The sequence below is a fragment of the Suricata suricatta genome, chromosome 2, assembly GCF_006229205.1.
Source record: "Suricata suricatta isolate VVHF042 chromosome 2, meerkat_22Aug2017_6uvM2_HiC, whole genome shotgun sequence".
In the NCBI taxonomy this organism is placed as follows: domain Eukaryota; kingdom Metazoa; phylum Chordata; class Mammalia; order Carnivora; family Herpestidae; genus Suricata; species Suricata suricatta.
The window spans coordinates 36,067,131-36,087,549 of NC_043701.1; the positions used below are offsets into that span (position 1 = coordinate 36,067,131).

Here is a 20,419-nt window from a genome sequence, read left to right on the forward strand (position 1 = left end):
AAAGACGGATCATACGTTTTCATTTATATGTGGATCTTGAGAAACTTAACAGAAGACCATGGAGGAAGGGAAGGGGGAAAAATAGTGACAAACAGAGAGGGAGGGAGGCAAACCACAAGAGAGTCTTATATACAGAGAACAAACTGAGGGTTGATGGGGGATGTGGGGGAGAGGGGAAATGGGTGATGGGCATTGAAGAGGGCACTTGTTGGTATGAACACTGGGTGTTGTATGTAAGCAGTGAACCACAGGAATCTACCCCAAAAACCAAGAGCACACTTTACACACTGTATGTTATGCGATCTGACAATAAATTATATTTTTAAAAATAAAGTTAAAAAGATAAAATAAAATGCATATATATTTATACCTATATCTGTATCTATCTACAGATATAGATAGATATACATATATGTATATATCGATCTAGAAAGATATATAGATAAAGATATATATATACATATTTTACCTTTTTAACTGGTTTTATCTACATATAGATATAGATAGATACATATATGAATCTAGATAGATATATAGATATAGATATAGATATAGATATAGATATAGATATAGATAGAATGGGTACAGAGCCTGGTTTCAAGCAGGCTACCAAAAACAAAGGAAACTACCAGCTTACGGATGAACAAGTACCTTCTTTCTCATAGAAAATGGGATTAGCAAATGGAAAGCAACAGAAATGGAATGAAAAACGCTTGTTTTAAAAATAATAATGCAGAACTTCCAGGCTGGGGAACATGTCAGGATTTGGGAGTGTGGCTCAATGCCCTTCCCTCTACCTCACTCTGTAAATCTCTTCCACGTGGCTGTTCCTGACTTCTACCCTTTTCTAATAAGCTAGTGGTCTATCCTTTATGGTCTTGAATGTCTCAAAGTTGAAGAAGTCTAAGTTCATTTTATACATGACAGAACTGAGCCTTCTAGGATATTTTGATATCCCCAAGAAAATTCACATCTGTCAGATTCCAGAAATTCAAGCTCCACTGACTCAGTCTCAAGAAGGCATCTTCTTCAGGGATATGACTGATAATAAAGAAAAGCAGAGTTGCTGTACCTTACATCACCACCAGCAATGTATGGGTGGATCATTGCTTAGAACCATTACCAACATTTGGCAATGATTCCTCATTGCCCACATTCCTCTCCATACTCCTGCCGCTACCATCCATTAGAGACATGCCTCTACCCCAGAAGAGTCCACAATGCTTACATGATCTACCCATTCAGACATGAAGTGAGACCAGGGCCTGCAGGATGCATAAGTCTCCATGGCTCTGGAGGAGACCAGTCTTTCTTCCCATCCTCTAAAGCTTTGAAATCCAAAGGAAGCTCCTGAGATTAGTGTAACAAGGACTCTGGAGAATCCTCAGAGTTTTCACTCATCTTCCAATGCTACCACAGCCACCTCATCAAGCAAATCAGGCCTGGGATCGAATAGCCAAGAAGAAGAACTAAGATAGCACCTCACAATCTGGGCCAGCCTTCAAGAAGAGCAGATTCATTGGTCGATTTCATACTGCTCAGGTATCAAATGAAAGAACCAATGATGAAGGCAGATACGTTGAAAATTGTCATCAAAGAGTAAGAAGACTACTTCACTGAGATTCTTCTGAGGGTCTCTGAGAACATGGAGGTGATCTTTGGCCTTGATGTGAAGAAAGTGGATCCCATCAACTGCTGTTATGACCTCTTCATCAAATTGGGCCTCACATATGGTGCGGTGCCACATGGTGAACAGGGCATGCCCAAGCCCAGCATCCTGATACTTATCCGGGGTATGAGCTTCGTGAAGGGCAACTATGCCACTGAAGAAAAGTCTAGCAAGTTTTGAATTTGATAGGGATGTATTCTGGAAGAAAGCACTTGGTCTTTGGCGAGCTTAGGGAGCTCATCCCCCAAGATGTCATGAAGGAAAAGTACCTGGAGTAATAGGTGGTTCTATAAAGATCCTAACAACTTGAATTTCTCTGGGGCCTAAGAGCCTACAAAGAAACCACCAAGATGAAAGTCCTAGAGTTTCTGCCCAGGATTCATGGGACTGACGTAAGTTCTTTCCCATGTCAATTTGAGCAAGCTTTACAAAATAAAGAACAGAAAGTCCAAGTCAGAATTTCAGCCAGGCCTATCTCTACTTCTGTGGCCACTGCACATTCTAGTGCCAAGAGTAGTCATTGCTCTTGACCCCAGGGAAGCCTGAGGCAGATTCTTCACTTTGTTTGAAAAAGTCAGTTAGTGAGCATAGAATTTAGGTCTGAGGTAGGGCAGAAAGGAACACAGTACATAGTCCTGTATCTCCTATTTGAAATGTCTAAGTTAGAAAAAAAATTTTTTTGGAAAATTTAAACGTTTTGTTTCTTGATGTATGTATTATTCAAATATTGTTTCTTTTTTTTCTTTTATAGTGTATTGTCAAGTTGGTTTCCATATAACACCCAGTGCTCATCCCCACAAGCTCCTTCCTCCATGCCCATCACCCCCCTTCCTTTCTCCCCCTCCCCATCAGCCTTCAGTTTGTTCTCAGTATTCAAGAGGCTCTCATGGTTTGCCTCCCTCCCTCTCCCCAACTCTGTTTCCCCTTCCCCTCCCCCATGGTCCTCTGTTAAGTTTCTCCTGTTCCACTTATGAGTAAAAACATATGGTATCTGTCCTTCTCTGCCTGACTTATTTCACTTAGCATGACACCCTCGAGGTTCATCCACATGGCTACAAATGGCCAGATTTCATTCTTTCTCATTGCCATGTAGTATTCCATTGTTTATGTAAACCACATCTTCTTGATCCATTCATCAACTGATGAACATATAGGCTCTTTCTATGATTTGGCTATTGTTGAAAGTGCTGTTATGACCATTGGGGTACATGTGCCCCTATGCATCAGCACTTATGCAAAATATTGTTTCTTTCAGTGTAGGTTAAATTAGCTTCAAATTCCCCAAGTTTAAGAAATTGGTCATACATCTAAGGCTGTAATGAGCCTTAATGGAAAGAGTTTTGTTTTGTAAAAGAAACTATGAAACCATCCATCTTATTTTGTCATCTAGAACAAGAACATGGCATTACTTTAGACGTTTCTTTGGAACTATGAAAGAATTATACTTTAAAATATTTGGGATCAATAGAAAAAATAGAGAAGAAAATCTAACAGATGCTCAAATGTTGGCATTCCTATTATCCTTTATTTCTTATTCCATAACGTTAAAGGATATGTACATGGATTCGCTTAGCTCTTTCAAGAATGTATAAGAAATAGATCTTAATAAATTAGAACTCATGCTTACTGGGGTAAAAATCATGCAGAATTTAATTTTCTCTTACAAAAATCTTGACAAAACATTGAAAATACAATCATGAAAAGATATTAGATTAAAATTAACCCAGCAAGTTTTCCTGGCTTAGTAAATAAAATAGCAGTTAACTTTCTTCCATGGTACAGCTATTTAGGTAGAATGCATTTTAACAATTCCAGACAGTACCATTTATGCCTACACCTTTCCTAGTGTACCTAGCAATCTGCATGCAGCATTTGTTTTCAAAGAGCAAGGGAAAAATAAACTAGTAGCTAAAAGCAGAAGAGGAAGCTGTTGGATTCAATGAGAGTTTTGCATTTGAATAGTTGGATGTGAAGCACTATCTGAGGAAACATGAAAATATTCTAATCTTAAATAAGAATAATTTAGGGGTGCCTGGGTAACTCAGTAGGTTAAGCGGCAGACTTAGGCTCAAGTCATTGTCTCAAGGTTTGTGGGTTCAAACCCCATGTTGGGCTCTGTGCTGAAAGCTCTGAGACTTGAGCCTGCTTTGGATTCTGTGTCTCCCTCTCTCTCTGCTCCTCTGCTGCTCGCTTGCGTTCCCCCCCCCCTCTCTCTCTCTCTCTGTCTCTCTCAGAAATAAATAAACATTAAAAAAAAAAGTAAAGAGAACTTAGATTGTCTAATATTCTTCTCTTTAAAGCCCAGAAGTTTTATGCAAAATTTTCATTTGAATTTCAGGCAAAATTTCAACAGCATTTTGCTTTAAAAAACAATCACAATCTATTCTCCAATCTGCAGGGTAATAAAACGTGAAGACTTCTCTGAATTTTCGTATCTATTATCAATAATGACTGGATCCTGCAGGATGTATCTTTATGAATGTTTTTCATCCAATCCATAAAACCAGGTTGCAGATGTATATAATTTGTGTTTACTTTCTCCTCTCACTACATCACAGGCCCTCTGACGGCAGGGATTATCCTGGTCATGACTGTATTTGGGACTCAAGACCAGGCATACAGCAGGCAGGCCACGTTCTTCCTTGTTTAGTCAATGCACAAGCAACTATTCATATTGAGAAAAATTATTAGATGATTGGGGAAAAGCCTCTTCTGTATCTTCTAGAGAGGAGCTGTATATAAATATTTAATATTTAGCATATGGCATTTGTTTGAATCAGTATGAGTGCCTAAAATGAAATTCATCCTCTGCAATTCTCAGGGAGTACTGAGATGTGCAGGTGTCCAGAGGTCATTGCGTGGGGAGTGGGAGAGGCAGGAGAGACCAGGGACTGGAAAGAACTACTGTCCACCTGGACAAGCAGCTGAAGGCTCTGATAGAAACACACACACACACACACACACACACACACACACACACACACACATTGATGCTTTAAACCTAGTAGGTCCACACTACTCAAATGAATACAGTTTCCAGAGATGGATGATACTTGTTATAACCTGAATCTATTGTGAAAGAGTCATTCTTTATTTCAAAATAATCTAGAACTAGGCAGACAGTAAATTATGTGCCAGTAAGTGGCAGTTTGGTACAGAACTTACGAAACTCGTGCCCCAAACCAAGGTGAATAAACAACAAAAGGAGCAAATAACAAAACAGTCAGCACTGCCAATAGGAAAGGGTCCCAAACTCAGATCTTACATTTTGAGAAATATTACCTTAAACCAGAACAATCCAGAACAAAATGGGAAAAAAAAAAGCCAAGAAACAACATGTTGTAGAACATGTCAGGAAAACAGTATAGAAGAAAAAAACCACTGAAGGCAAGAGACAAATTTATGGTAAAAACAAAGCCAAAACAAACTATGAATCCTACTTTGAAAGACCAGGCCAGCAGTGTGGCAATCTGTGAGAAAAGCAAAAACAACTGCAAAGAATCTTTCTTCCCTACCATCAGAAAATAGAGACTCAGCCCAGGCTGAAAGAATCAGACTCTTCTCCCAGCAGAAGAAAGGCAAAGAGGGTGTCAGGAACAATGTTTTCAGGATAATGGTCTTGACAACACACACAAACTTGGCCAGATGGGAGAAAAATGAGAATAAGGGAAAGCCCTGAGACCACAGAACCTGGGAATCAGAGAAGAAAGAGCCCTCCCAGGAAAAGAAAAATAGACCCCAGGTTATAAAGTGACCTTTGTGGGGGTTTGGAACATAATTTCAGGTTAAAAGAACACAGACTGCATATAGCTGGCCAAGCCTGAGTCTCCTTCCCTTCCCAGGCTATCTGATCTTGGTGTGGGTACACGTCTGCCCCAACAGATTGGAAAAAAATTAATTAAGCCTATTTCACTCTAACAGTGAATGTTTTTGGAGTAGCTTAAATTCTTCTCATCTGTTACAGCACTTACTTGTCACAGGAATCAGCCACTTCAGGACTGTTGAAGTTGTAACATCCACAAAATGCTTATTAGTTGGCATATTTTACAAACCTATTAAAGAAAAAAAAATGAAACCTCAACTGTGTTAATGTGAATTGCTAACACTTCATTAATGATGCTTAAATGCAATGATCACTTGGTGAACAAAATGTAAGAAATTTTTATCTCAAAAGTCATTACTGTTTTAAGTTATGAGTTTGTTTATGGTGAATAATTGTATACTTATTATTATACAAAGTCTATTTCCATGGTGCAAAAAGCTGTTTTACAATTACAAGCAATCTAACAAATGATTCTGAATAATTTGATGGTAATGTAAGCATCCAACCATTAGTCTTTTTATCAGGCTCATTGCTTCATTGCAGTAAGAAACATAATTGTTCAGAAATATATAGAACAAATTTTTTACACTCCTGGTTACTAATTTTTTTCTGACAAGAGCAGGTTGAATTTTTCTGCTAATAAGTCAGTAAAAGCAAAGTAAGCTGCTTTATTAATTGAGCCAGGATTTTAGTGGCCAGGGGTTACAATTGGATGGTTTTAATAACTCTCCATCCACGGCATTGTCAGAGGGTATTCATTTAATTCTATTACTGTAGAGTGCATGAAACCTACACAAGGGAACATTTGTTGTTTTCCCACATTTCTCTCTTCTACAGAATGAGAACGTTGTTGCTGGTATTCTATAACTCTCCATTCTGACAATTATTAAATCTCAAAGTTAAGGTCAAACCTAATGCTCCAAGTACTCGTTAATTTAAATTAGAGTGTTTCAAGTTGAGGTGGCTTCTTAATATTATTAGAGACAGACAGAGATAAAAACAGAAATAGAGCATCCTTTTATAAGACATCTGAAAATTGGAAGGTTGCTTAGACTTTGAAGATAAATTTCAAATACTATAAAGTATAGTAAATTTCAAATACTATTAAGTCATGGGTCTTAATGAGGAAAGATCTTTAAGACAAACTATTAACAAAGCAGATTGCAAAACAGTATTCTATCTTCCTGTTTAGATTTGAGTATCTTGAAAGAATATGAATTCTCTTGTATAAACCACCCACTTACACCTCCTGGAAGTGTATCTCCTAAACTGCGACTTGCAAGAGGACTGAAAATCAGCAGTAGAAATAAGATTCACCTCTCATCCCTGGCACCCCATCTCTCTGGGTCTTTCTACCCCTTTCTCTGCCCCATGTTAGTTGTCTTTACTTTCCCTCTTATGATTCTCACATGCTAAATGTTGATAAGCCCCAGAGCTATGCTAAGCTCTTCTCTTCACTCTCCATTACTCAGAACCATGGATGTCAATATCCTCAAAAGCTGATGACTCTCAAGTCAAATTTCTATTCCTTGTATCTTCCAGGAAATTTTGAATCATATAGCCATTTAATATAACCACATGGTTCACTAATGGAATCTCAAACTTAATTTGACAAAACAAAATGAAACAATAGAACTTTTGTTTTTATCACTGAGTGCTTTTTAGCTGAACAAATTAAGCCACTCTTCCCCTAGTTACATAAGCCAAAGTCCAGGAATTATCCTTGATTTCTCCTTTTTTGGTTACACCCAGTATTCAATTTATCAAGAAGTCCTTCCAGCTTTATTTTTTAAATTTCCTTTACCCATCCATTTTCTTCTATCTCTTTCACTAGAGTTCATATCTAAACAACTATTGTATATCATGTGAACTTCTTTTCAGACTCTTTGCTCCTGCTCATTTCCCTATAGTCCCCTTCTCCCATGGTACCCAGAATGCCCAACTTTTTCTCTTTCTCTGCTTAACACACTCCAATGGCTTCCCATTGCTTCTGGGACAAATCCTTACTTCTTACCCTGGCTAGAAAGCCCACAAGCCTGGCCTCCACCTCACTCTATCACCTCATCTCAGATCGTTCCACCCCTTTTCCACTAAGTTCCGTTCACATTGACTTTATTTTGGTCTTCAAAGAGACCACGCATATTCCTACTCTTGCATCTTTCCATTAGCTGTGTCATCTTTCCAACATCTTTTTCTTTCTTGTCATTCAAACCTGTAACAGAGACTAGTACTCAGAAGTGAAATGTTGTCCTAACAAAAGCCTAAGATATCCTATTAACTTAGCACTGTGATGGCAGAAAGAATGGACACAAAATCTGGCAACTCTTGCTCTGCTGCAACAAAACATTTGGTAACAGTGTCTCCTGTGATAATTTGGAAGACTAATCATATGCCTATCATGCTTACAGCTCCAAGGGAAGCAGCTAAAAAAAAAAAAAAGACAGAATGTCACCATGCATTTACAGCTCCGGGCCACTTTTTGGAAAATTATTACAAGAGAGAGATGACATCAGGCAAAGACTGGCCAGTGCACAAGAGGTAAAAGAACTGGGGCTTCACAAGGTTGGAGAAGCATAACAGGGTCTGCAAATCCCAAACAATGGGAGATATGATTGGTTTTGCTGACATCCTTTTTCCAAAACCTTACATGAATCCAAACAAAGGAAAAAAGCAAGGATTCTCAACTGGGCACAGTTCAGCCCCCCAGATAATAGTTGGTGATGTCTAGAGACACTTTTGGTTCTTGCAAATGAGAGAAAGGTAACTACTGGCATCTACTAAGTTGAGTTCAGGGATGCTGCTCAACATCCTGAAATGGACAGGAAAGTCCCATGTGATACAGACTTAACCAAGCCTGAAACCATAAAATTCTTATCAAAAACATTGGGGAAAATTTCCTTGACATTGGTCTTGCAATGATTTTATGGATATGACACACAAAGCATGAGCAACAAAGTGAATATAAACAAGGGAACTGCATCAAACTAAAAAACTTCTATGCAGCAAAAGAAACAATCCTCAAAATGAAAAGGCAACCTAAAAATGGGAGAAAATATTTGTAAACCACATATTTGATAAAAGGTTATAATCCAAAAGTAACTCACACAAGCCAATAGCAAAATCACCATCACTATCATCATGGGCAAGCGACCTGAATAGACATTTTTTTCAAAAGGATATTCTAGGGGCACCTGGGTAGTTCAGTCAGTTGAACATCCAACTCTTGATTCAGCTCAGGTCATGGGAGCCCCTGATGGGCTCCAAGTTGAGCATGGAGGCTGCTTAGGATTCATTCTTATATTCTCTCTTTCTTTCTTTTTCTCTCTCCCTCCCTTCCTCTTCCTCTCCCTCTCTCTCTTTCCCATCCCCTGTTCATGCATTCTAAAAAAAATTTTTTAAAAGGATATTCTAACGGCCAACAGGCACATGAAAAGGTGCTCAACTCCATTAACCATAAGAGAAATGCAAATCAGAATCACAATAAGACATCACCTTAAACCTGTTAGAATGGTTAAAATAAAAAAAGAAAAGAGTTAAAGGACTGGTGAGAATGTGAAGGAAGGGAAGGAACCCCGTATATTCTTAATAGGAATATAAACTAATATACACATTATGGAAAACAGTATGGAGCTTTCTCAAAAAATGAAAAACAGAACTACCATATGATCTAGCAAACACACTTTTGGGTATATATCCAAATGAAACTCAATCACTATCCTGAAAAGATATCCATACCCACATGCTCATTATTTATAATAGCCAAGAGATGGAAACAACCTAAATGTCTATAACATATAAGTGAATAAAGAAACACACACACACACACACACACACACACACACACACACACACACACAGAGGAATATTATTCAGCCATTAAAAAGAAGGAAATTCTGCAATTTGCATCATAATTGAACCCTGAGTGCATTATACTAATTGAAATAAGTCAGATAGAGAAAGATAAATATTGTATGATTTCAACTGAACTCACAGAGATAGAGAATGATTGGTGGTTGCCAGTGGTGGGGTGTGAGGGTGGGGGAAATTGTTGAAGGTGGTCAAGAGGTACAACTTCCAATTATAAGATGAATCAACTCTGGGGATGCAATATATAGCATGGTGACTATAGTTAACAATACTGTACTGTATATTTGAAAGTTGATAAGGGAAAATTTTTTGATGAGAGAAAGATTTTTAAAGTTCTCACACGCAAAAAATTGCAACTCTGTGAGGTGATAGATGTGTTAACTAACCTTCACATGATAATCATTTTACCATATATACATATATCAAATCATTACAGTGTTTATCTTAAACTTACACAGTATTGTGTCAATTTTATCTCACTAAATCTGAACTTAAATGGTTCCAAATGCCAGGGGTGTTGAGTAACCCTATGTAAAGATGTGTAGCAAAGATCAGATGAGGTTTGCCTCCCTACCAAATAGCACAGGTGCAAGAACTGGTGGCAATAGATTGGACTGAAACTAAAGATCTAGAAGTCTAAGCTTTCTAAGTTTTCTCCATTAAGCTCAGGAGAATCCCACAGGATCTCATCTAGTAAGTCGGGAATTGCATTTTCCACAATACCAAAAGGTAGCTTGTATCCTGCAAAGTGGGTTTGTGCCAAACACAGGACTATGTGCAACTTATTTCATGCTTAATTAATGGCCAGGTGCCATCTGTATGACACTGATGTAACGGGTATAAAAATTAATGTTTCTTTTAGACATTTTCCAAAGATACTTAAAATTGAAAAAGCGTGTTAGTATTTTACACTTTGAGAGTTTATGTGATACACCTTTACATCAATCATGTACTCAAGGTCTTCTTATTCTGTTCTATCATTTTTGTCTAGGTTAATGCTATCATGAGGCAATGGTTTCTAAATTTCTCCCCCCAAATTTATAATTAATTTTTACCTCACATTTCATGTTAGGGTTAAAACTTTAGATAACAGGGGGTACATGTGTGGCTCAGTCAGGTAAGTGTCCAACTCTTGATTTTAGCTCAGGTCATAATCTCACGATTCATGAGTTCAAGCCCTGCATTGGTCCCCGCACTGACAGTACAGAGCTTGCTTAGGATTCTTTCTCACTCCCTCTCTCTCCACCCTTCCCCTGCTCATGTTCTCTCTCTCTCTCAGTCTCTCTCTCTCTCTCTCTCTCTCTCTCTCTCTCTCTCTCTCTCAATCTCTCATACACACACACACACACACACACACACACACACACACACAAACACAAAATAATAAACTTAAAAAAAACTTAGGTAAGAGAAGGAACATGTATTAATTTAAAATTCATAATGTCAAAAGCTTTTTGAAAATCACATTTACCTTTTCATGATCTTCATTATCCTCAAACTCCTTATTTTCATCTATAATTGACTTAGTGATGGCTCCTCTGAATATTAAGATACAAATGTGAAAAGGATTTAACCCAAGGCTATAGTTCAAATCATAAAAGGCTCTTTTGCTTTCTTTGCATGAATTCCACATGACAGCCCTAACACAGCACACATCCTGGAAAACATAAACATCATGAGAAAAGCGGTTAATTGTTAGGCTTTTTAAAAAATGGAATCAAAACAGAAAAAGATACCAGGCAGGCTAGTGGAGCATCGCTGAAGGAGCCGCCCTCCAGGATCTCACAGACCGTCATCTTTGTCCCATGAGTCACACCAACTAGGAGGCCGGTACTCATCTGCAGTCATGCTGGTTGTGCCCTGGACACTGAGGGGCACCAATCACATGGTCTAAACTTAGACCATGTAAACAATGCCTCTCAGCATTGGGGTCGTTTACAACCTAATAGTCCCAGAGCCCAGATTAATGAATCAGGTCCCTGGATCTCAGCTTCCTCATCTGCGAAACGAGAGAAGTGGAACAAACAGGTATTGTTCAGGCTTCTCGGGCTACAGACTCAACAGGGACCTTCTCCATGTGTTTACATTCCTTACATTCATTAGCTCTGCTGATCATTTTAGAAAAATGCATATACTGCCTGGTGACACATTGTTGATAATGTTAATGTGACACTTTATCAATCTATTTCAAGTAGAGTTTTTAAAGGCTCAGTTTATGAAGTCAATGTATAGTATAATATTATTGATTATATTAATTTTTGACTTACTCAAGCCTCTCTAAATTTCATTCTTGTACCCCAAGGTGCACCATTTCCACTGACTTAAAAACTAGTCAAGAAGATAGACAGTAGCACAGACATACATAAAAATAGGAATAAGTAATAACAATATCTAAAAAGTAGCAAGCAGAGATCCTAAGGAAAAGAATCATAGGAATCATTACTAGTCATTCATTTTACTTTTAAAATTTGTCAACGATTGGGTTCAGAATGTCCAAAGAAATAGCTTTGCTTTTCTTGATTACCCTAAATCAATATTGAGAATGTCAAGAATATTTTTCCATAGTATCTCTGTACATTTTATTATCAAGGACAAAATGGATAATAAATGCATATAATATTCTGGTTAGTATTCATTTACATAACATGTTCATAAATGGTTACAATTCACTGAAAGTCACCACAGGACATGCTGAAAATCTCACACATTTTTGAAGTTAAAAAAGCTGTTAAAATGAAACTGGGCCACTGGAGTAATCTAAAAGCAATTGATGGCAGTAAAGGGCCAACTACATGGAACTAGACCAGGAGAAATGGCTCTGGACATAGTTTGCACTGAAAGTGAAGATGGGCAGATACAGAAGGGCTAGTACTAGAAGAAAGTAGATGATTAATCTGAGTGGGAAACTGGCTTTAATAATTCTTTACTTCTTTGAATAGAAAACTAATAAAATGTTTCAGAAGACTTTGACAAAGCTTAGTAAAATAAAATACAGTTGGTTCCCCCTTAAAACTTAATACATTAACTGTTTGTATTCTCTGGGAAAAAAAGTGAAGCTTATCAGGATTTTTCCCTCCCAGGCTAATGTAATAAGTACCTATTGCTGAGAAACTAATTACTGCATAACAAAGATCCTGGCCAGGGCTGGGGGTTCAACTAGGGAAAGATCTACTTCCCTGCTCATGTGGCTGTTGGAAACATTCAATTCCCTGCAGCTACAGGGGCTTACTTGTTTAAAAACAGCAAGTGAAGAGAGAGAGAGAAAGTCTACTGGCAAGACAGAATCTAGTAAAATGTATCATCATTATAGTGACATTCCATTGTCTTTACCATATTCTACTGGTTAGAATCAAGTCCTAGGTCCTGCAAAGGTAATAACACCAGGAAATGAGGATCATGAGGACCACCTTTGAGTCCATTTGCCACAGTCTAGCCTCTGGCTATCAATAATTCATATCTCTTCCATATGCAAAATATATTTTCCTCTTACTAAGAGTCCCAAGAGTCTCAATGCATTAAAGCACAAACTCAAAGTCCAAACTCTCATCATCTAAATCAGTCCAGAGGCATCCTGGATCTCCCAACCTGCACCTGGGACTTGGACTGCTCAGCTGAACTTGCCCCCAGGTGATCTGCCCTCGCCGAACCCGAACAGGGGGGCCAGCCGAGGAACCAGCAACGGCCATCTGCCTCGGGGAAGTTTTGAAACATGCATCCTTCTCTCTTCCTGGCTGCCTTTTGCCTGGGGATAGCCTCAGCTGCTCCACAACTCAATTAGAGCTTAGATGAACAATGGTACCAGTGGAAGGCAACACACGGGAAGCTATATGGAGTGGTTGGTAACGCTCAAGCTGCCCAGAGGGACCCCTGCAGAGAACGTTCCATGCTGGTGGGAATTTATAGCCAGGAGTAGCATCTTGATGCTGCTCTTACCAAGGCATATGAAGAAGGATGGAGGAGAGATGTGTGGGAAAAGAATACGAAAATGATCGAACAGCACAATTGGGAACACAGCCAAGGGAAACACAGCTTCACGGTGGCAATGAATGGCTTTGGTGACATGACCAATGAATTTAAGCAGAAGATGAATGGACTTCAAATGCAGAAGCATAAGAAGGGGAAAATGTTCCAACCACCTCTCTTTGCTGAGATCCCCTCCTCTGTGGACTGGAGAAAGAAAGGATACGTAACTCCCGTAAAGAATCAGGGTCAGTGTGGTTCTTGTTGGGCTTTTAGTGCAACTGGTGCTCGTGAAGGACAGATGTTCCGGAAAACTGGCAAACTTGTTTCACTGAGTGAGCAGAACCTGGTGGACTGCTCTCAGCCTGAAGGCTATGAGGGCTGTGATGGTGGCCTAATGGATTATGCCTTCCAGTATGTTAAGGGCAATGGAGGCCTGGACTCAGAGGAATCCTACCCATATCATGCACAGGATAAAACCTGCAAATACAAGCCCCAGTATTCTGCTGCCAACGACACTGGCTTCTTTGACATCCCTCCGCGGGAGAAGGCCCTCATGGTGGCTGTAGCAACCAAGGGGCCCATCTCTGTTGGTATAGATGCAAGCCATTTTACCTTCCAGTTCTATCATGAAGGCATTTATTGTGATCCAGACTGCAGCAGTGAAGACTTGGACCATGGTGTTCTGGTGACTGGCTATGGCATTGATGTAGGACAGTCTTATTGGATTGTCAAGAACAGCTGGGGTAAAAACTGGGGCATAGATGGCTACATAAAGATGGCCAAGGACCGGAAAAACCACTGTGGAATCACCACCATGGCCAGCTTTCCTATTGTATGAGATGATCTCTATAGAAGGCCTTGATTAGGAACAGAACATCCCAAAGAAGAATCTTATCTTACTACTGACCACACCTTGTTGTGTGGAAAAAACCACTTGAACCACTGGAGCTGGAACTTGTGATTTGATTCTGTGGCATTTTATACTGGTAAAATGTTATTTCTTTAAATACTGCTTTGAACAGCATTATATGATTGATTTGTCTAATTATGTCTGAATTTTTATATTTTGTACTGATGTATAAAGTTTTATCATTAAAATAAAACCATTTCAAAGTAAAATAAATAAATAAATAAATAAATCAGTCCAGGTACAGATTAGGCTCCTGGGTACAATCTATTAAATACAGCTCCTGAGAAACAATTCTTTTTTATATGTACATCTGTGAAACTAACCTTATCTGTCCCAACATACCCAACATGCAATGGTGGGATAGGTGTAGGAAAACAGCTCTAGACATTCCCATTCATAAAGGGGGGAGATACAAGGTAAAAAAAAAAAAAAAAAAAAAAAGTCCAAAGCAGTTAAAAATTCAATCTAGCCAGACAAAAAGTCAGGAGTTCCTTTATTAAGTTTCAACAAACCTGCATGGTCCAGTCATCTGAGATCTTGGTCTGCCCTTCGAATCATTTTTCCTTTGTCATAAAAGATAGCAAAGGTCTATAGCCAAGTAGCTTTATCAGTCTACTTGCTGACTGGAGAATGTTAGGAATCTAACAGGCTTCTTTCATTTTGTACTCTCTCTTTCTATCCAAAATGGAAATGTTTCTGCTGAAATAATTTCCTCAAAAATTTTGTGTCTCCCATGGATTTCAATGGGGCTAATTCCATAAGACAAAAGCTACACCCACAGATCTTTCCAAGATAATCTTTTTTCTATCTTTGGCTTCCATTGAGATAGATAAAGAGAAACAAACTAAACCTCCTAGAGTCCTGATCATTTCTCTACTGCTTGCTCATCCTATTTTTCCACCACACAGAAGTATTAGAAATCTCTCAACTCTGAGCCTGTTTCTTCCATTCTGTTTCTTCTAACTGTTGGTGCATGCACGTGTTGGTTAAGTTGGTTAACACTCAAGAGTGGAAGTCAGATCTGCTCTGAACTCAACTGTCTGTCAAAATATTGGGCTCTCCTCTACCTACACAGATTCTTTCTATCTTGGGATCTTAGCTGAAAATATAACTTTGGCCCATCTGCTACAAGAGAGCTATCTATGGAAAGCTATAGGAAAGATAACACAGACTATGTTCCTCTAATTATATTCCATTTTATTCTTGTTTCAATTCATATATTTGGTTTCTGGTTCCTGACCTCAAGTGCAGCCCCTACCGTTTTTCCAATTTGGCTCCCTCCTCACTAACTTTAGAATACTTATCAGAGCTCAATATTTGCTTCTAGCTCAAATCTGGGCCAGATCTGAAGACAGCTCCCCTCCCAACTTTTCTCCTCCTCAAGTTTCCCACCTTTGAAAACCAAACATATAATGCTCTTTGGAGCATCATGTCAGCTTTATCTGCACTCTACCCTATGTAGAGAATCCACTAAATCATTCATCACTCAACTAATGTACCATGAGTCCTTACCTTCTGTTATCTGCTTGGTATGCAGTGATGAACAAGACATAGTCTCTGTGCTGAGTGACTGACACTCTAGTGAGGGAGACAGATGTAAGCAGATAACAACCAAATGTTTATAATATGCTACAGAAAAGACATTCAGGCAAAAGCTTTCTGGACTGAGGAAGTTAAAATAGTTAACTGTATTGGAATAAGAAGTGAAGTGCATAAAGGCAAAGTTGAAAAATAAAGCTAGGAGAATTAAAGGTGGGTGGCAAGTTACTAGTTTTTAATTTTTCATGTTGAAAAAAAACTGGATCTTCTGTAGGCAGTAAAAAGCCACCAAAGTTGTTTTTATATGAAAGTAAAAATTTTTCATTTTTTGTTTTTTGGGGGTTTTTTAAATATTTTTATTTATTTTTGAGAGGGAGAGAGAGAGAGACAGTGTGAGCATGGGAGGGTCAGAGAGAGAGGGAGACACAGAATCTGAAGCAGGCTCCAGGCTCTGAGCTAGCTGTCAGCCTGACGTGAGGCTCGACCCCACGAACTGTGAGATCATGACCTTAGCTGAAGTCCGGCACTCAACCAACTGAGCCACCCAGATGCCCCATTTTTTGTTTTAGAGAGAGAGAGACAGTGTGAGTAGGGGAGAGGGACTGAGGGAGAGAATGGGAGGGAGGAGGGGCAGGAGAGAGGGAGAGGAGGAGAGAGAGACAGAGAGACAGAGAGAATCTTAAGCAGAGTCCACACTCAGCACAGAGCCCAATGTGAGGCTCAATGACCCATGATCCTGGGATCATGACCTGAGCCCAAATCAAGAGTCAGACACTTAACCAACTGAGCCACCCAGGTACTCCTGAAAGTAGAAAAAGTTCTAAGTACCATTTGGGAAAGATAACTTTGGTAAAAGACTATCAAAAGCTAATATAACAGTCCAGATGTAGAAATAAAGAAGGAATCAACCCTAGAACCATCTAAGAGATTTAGTTGACAGAAGGTGAGAGTCTCTGGATGAGGGAGAGGGGAATATGAAATAGCTCTGAGGTGTTTCTCTTAGGTAAGTTCCTGAAAGATGGAACTATGAATCAAGATAAGGAACAGAGGAAGAGATGCAGACATGAGGAGAAAGGCTCAGGAATGTGGAATCTTGTATGAAATTGGATATAGCATCAGGGCTTGAACTCAAGCTATTTACATCATTCTCTGATTAACCCAAGAAGCAGATTTCTCTCCAAGTTAGGTTTTAGGAGATCTAGGAAGCAAAGGATAGCAAAGTGGTCTTCATTCACCTTCCAAGGGATGAAAGACTTGGATTTAAGTGACTCTCTTTTGGCACACATAGCATGGGTTCCTAAATGGTAAAACAATACAAAACAAAACAAAAAGAAACCATGACCTTTGCAAATAGTTCTGTTTTTGAACTTCTGTGTTTGAGTGTGTTCTGGGCATATGAAGATGCTGGCCGATGCATTTTTAAGATCTCAGTGCTTTAATCAAACTGATTGTTTGGAGTTATAAATGTATAAAAAATGTATAGGGAGCATTTCACATTTCAAAATAATGCCTTTTTGTTAATTACTGCTTATGCACAGTGACCATAAGGTCTCTGTGGAAACTTAATTTCATAGAGGAAACAGGTTGAAAATACAGCCTAATTCAGAGGGAAATGATGCATACTACATGCCATTCTTGAAACTATTGGTGTGGAGAAGAAAGTTTCATATTTATATCCAACATTAGAGCCATTCTGGAAATAAGTGAAGAATATCATTTATACACTATAAATTAGGAATTTTATTAAAGCATTATAATAATATTGCAAAGCATTTGAACAATAGAGGGGGAAATATGTAATCTCATTATCCTTAAGTAAGTTACAAACTATTTTATATGTTCTCTTTTGGTTTTCTCCACATAATTATGTATAGTAGTAATAACAGCCTACACTCTATTTTCACTTAGCATTCTATGTAAGGCATTTCTGTGTTGCTATATGACATTCCCTATCATTTCTACTAGTCACACAATCTTCTAAAAAGTAAGTCTACCCTAATTTGCCTAGTATGATATTATTGCTGGAGAGTTTTTCTTCCAACATTTTGGCCATTACAGAGAATCCTGCAATGAAAATCTTCCTCAACAAGATTTCCCCCCGTATTTCAGTTTAGCTTTGTAAGGCAAATTCAATAAATTTGCTTGCTAGTTAAAACATTATGCATCTTTTTATGGCTCTCGATTTTTACTGCCACATGTTCTTCAAGAGGGTGGCATTATTCATTATCCCACTTGCACAGTATAAGAGTACATTTTCAGGGTGCCTGGGTGAGCTCAGTAGGTTAAGCATCAGATTCCTGGTCTTGGCTCAGGTCATGATCTCCTGGCTTGTGAGACCGAGTCCTGAGTCGGGCTCAGCACTCATATCGTGGAGCCTACTAAAGATTCTCCCTCTCTCTCGCTCTCTGCTCTCCCCACACTCGGCCTCTCTCTCTAAAACAAAAACAACCCATTTTTATTATACCTTTTCAATCATTTCACTTAATCTGAGAGGAAATCAACTCATTTTCCCTTTTAAATTGTATTTTGTGATTACTAGCAACCACAAACATCAATTTTCTCATGCGTACTACCTGTACTATGCCACTAGAAGGTAATCGTGAAAGCAGAGATTTTGTTTTTCTCATTGCTATATCTCCAGCACCTAGAAAAGTATACTCAATAGATATCTGCTGACTGGAGAAACTGTGCTACGACTCGTAACCCAGGTTTCTCCTCACTTTCCTCTACTATTTATAATTTCCTTTAAAAATTATTTAATAAAAATATATATTCTACATAATATGACAAACCTGTTTATTTTCATTTGTTATTTAATTCATAAATGAGAGAACATTTTTTGACTGTGAGAGCTTTAGCAATATGCTTGAATTCCTCCCACACAGTCTTAAAATGCTATTTTAGGCTGGAGTGTCCAATCTATTCTTCCCAATTCAAATGATTGAGATTAAACATTAAAATACTGAGACATTAGGTTGTGCATTAATAAAATCTTTGGACCTGATGTTGAATCTGGTGGAATTCTCCAAGCTGGACATCAAAGCCTGAGTCAGCATGAATCTGTGGGGCAAAAGAGTCTTCAAATCTAGTTTCTGTATTATTCTGTACAAATTTATTAAATGCGGCAAACGTTTTTATCTCAGAAATCCATGTGGGAAAAAGAACCATGAAAATAATTTTCTTGTGTGGCTGGCTAAAATAACAGCTTTGGAAACAGAAAGCTGAGTTATTTCCTAGCTCCACCAGTGATCAGCTGTGTGACTTCTAATAAAGTATTTAATCCCCCTAAGCCTTAGTTTCCACACTTTTAAATGACAATAATATTATTTGCCTTGTGAGGCTTTGAGGACTGAACAGGATCCACAAGAAAAGTAGCAGCACAGTGCCTTACATAACGGAGAAACTCAATAAGTCAGTTTCCTCCCTCCGCCCCTTCCACCCCTTTCACTGTAAGGTAGTGTAAGGATTCCAGAGGAGTGAGTTTGAATCCTAGTTCCCTCACTACCAGCTGTGTAACTTTGGGTGTGTGATATATTACTCTGTGTTTCCACTAACCCATAGTGCCAGTCTCCTAGGTTTCTCATCAAGACTAAGGGAGATAATTCATGCGCAGTGTTTAGCACTTTGCCTGACAGGTGCTAAACACTTAGCAAATGAGTTTAGTAGTAGTAGTAATAATAATAGCAGTTAATGATAAGTTAAATGACAGTGGAGAATAGTCAGAAGGGCTAATTTCTCCTTAAGCTCATGGTATTAGACACATACTTGATGTAAAACAAAAGAAAAATTCTTTTCTTAACAAAAGTCTCGTTTACATATTTGAGAGTGATATCATCGCTTTAGGAAACACAGATGAAGCTATGGTTGATAGGATTTGTACCTTCCTTCATTTTCTAAATTCTCAACACACAGTGCATGTGCCCTACACAAGCTGAAAAATATTTACTTAAAAAAAAACCACAAGACAGCATAAAGTATTCAGAAAAATGGGTTATGGTAGTGCCTGATGAGACCCAAGCAGTGTATTGTGTTTCTGGCCTGGAGTATTTCATGTATTTTACATGATGTCATGTACTGCTGCTGCAAACATATTGGCTGTCAGTCGCCTTCAAATAAATGTGCTGTGATAAAAACCAGCACATTATAGTTCTACAATGTGCACATTTTTGAAAATTCTAAGCAATAGCTCCCCAGGTTTACCTTTGGGATGGAGGTAATTTTGCAGCATTTAATTGCTGTATGGCTTTCGTGTGGAAATTCAGATTTTAGAGAGCTACTGCCAGATGAAAATGTCCCACATAGAACAGAAAGATAAAAATGGTGTCCAAGTACTTAAGGTTTTTTTGGGTTTGGTTTTGTTTCCGTGTGTGTGTGTGCACGCGCACTCAAGTACATGCATGTGTTTTTAAGTAGCAACATTTAGGCTAAGTTTAAACTACAAAACACATTTTGGGGGCATCTGGGGGTCCCTTGGTTAAGTGTATGACTCTTGATTTCGGCTTAGGACGTGATCTCGGGGTTCATGAGATCGAGCTTCATGTTGGCTTATGTGATGACAGCTCAGAGCCTGCTTGGGATTCTCTGCCCCCTCTCTTTCTGCCCTTCCTCTGGTCACACACACACACACACACACACACACACACACTCT

The 20,419-nt window shown here is 38.7% G+C and overlaps 1 protein-coding gene across 1 annotated transcript; it reads left to right on the forward strand.

Moving 5' to 3' along the window:
* The first annotated feature begins 13,144 nt into the window (after nt 1-13,144).
* LOC115274833 (cathepsin L1-like) lies at nt 13,145-14,160 on the forward strand. The gene is made up of 2 exons (XM_029918304.1): nt 13,145-13,198; nt 13,297-14,160. The coding sequence occupies exons 1-2, from the start codon at nt 13,145-13,147 to the stop codon at nt 14,158-14,160; spliced, it is 918 nt and encodes a 305-aa protein (XP_029774164.1).
* Nucleotides 14,161-20,419: the final 6,259 nt, after the last annotated feature.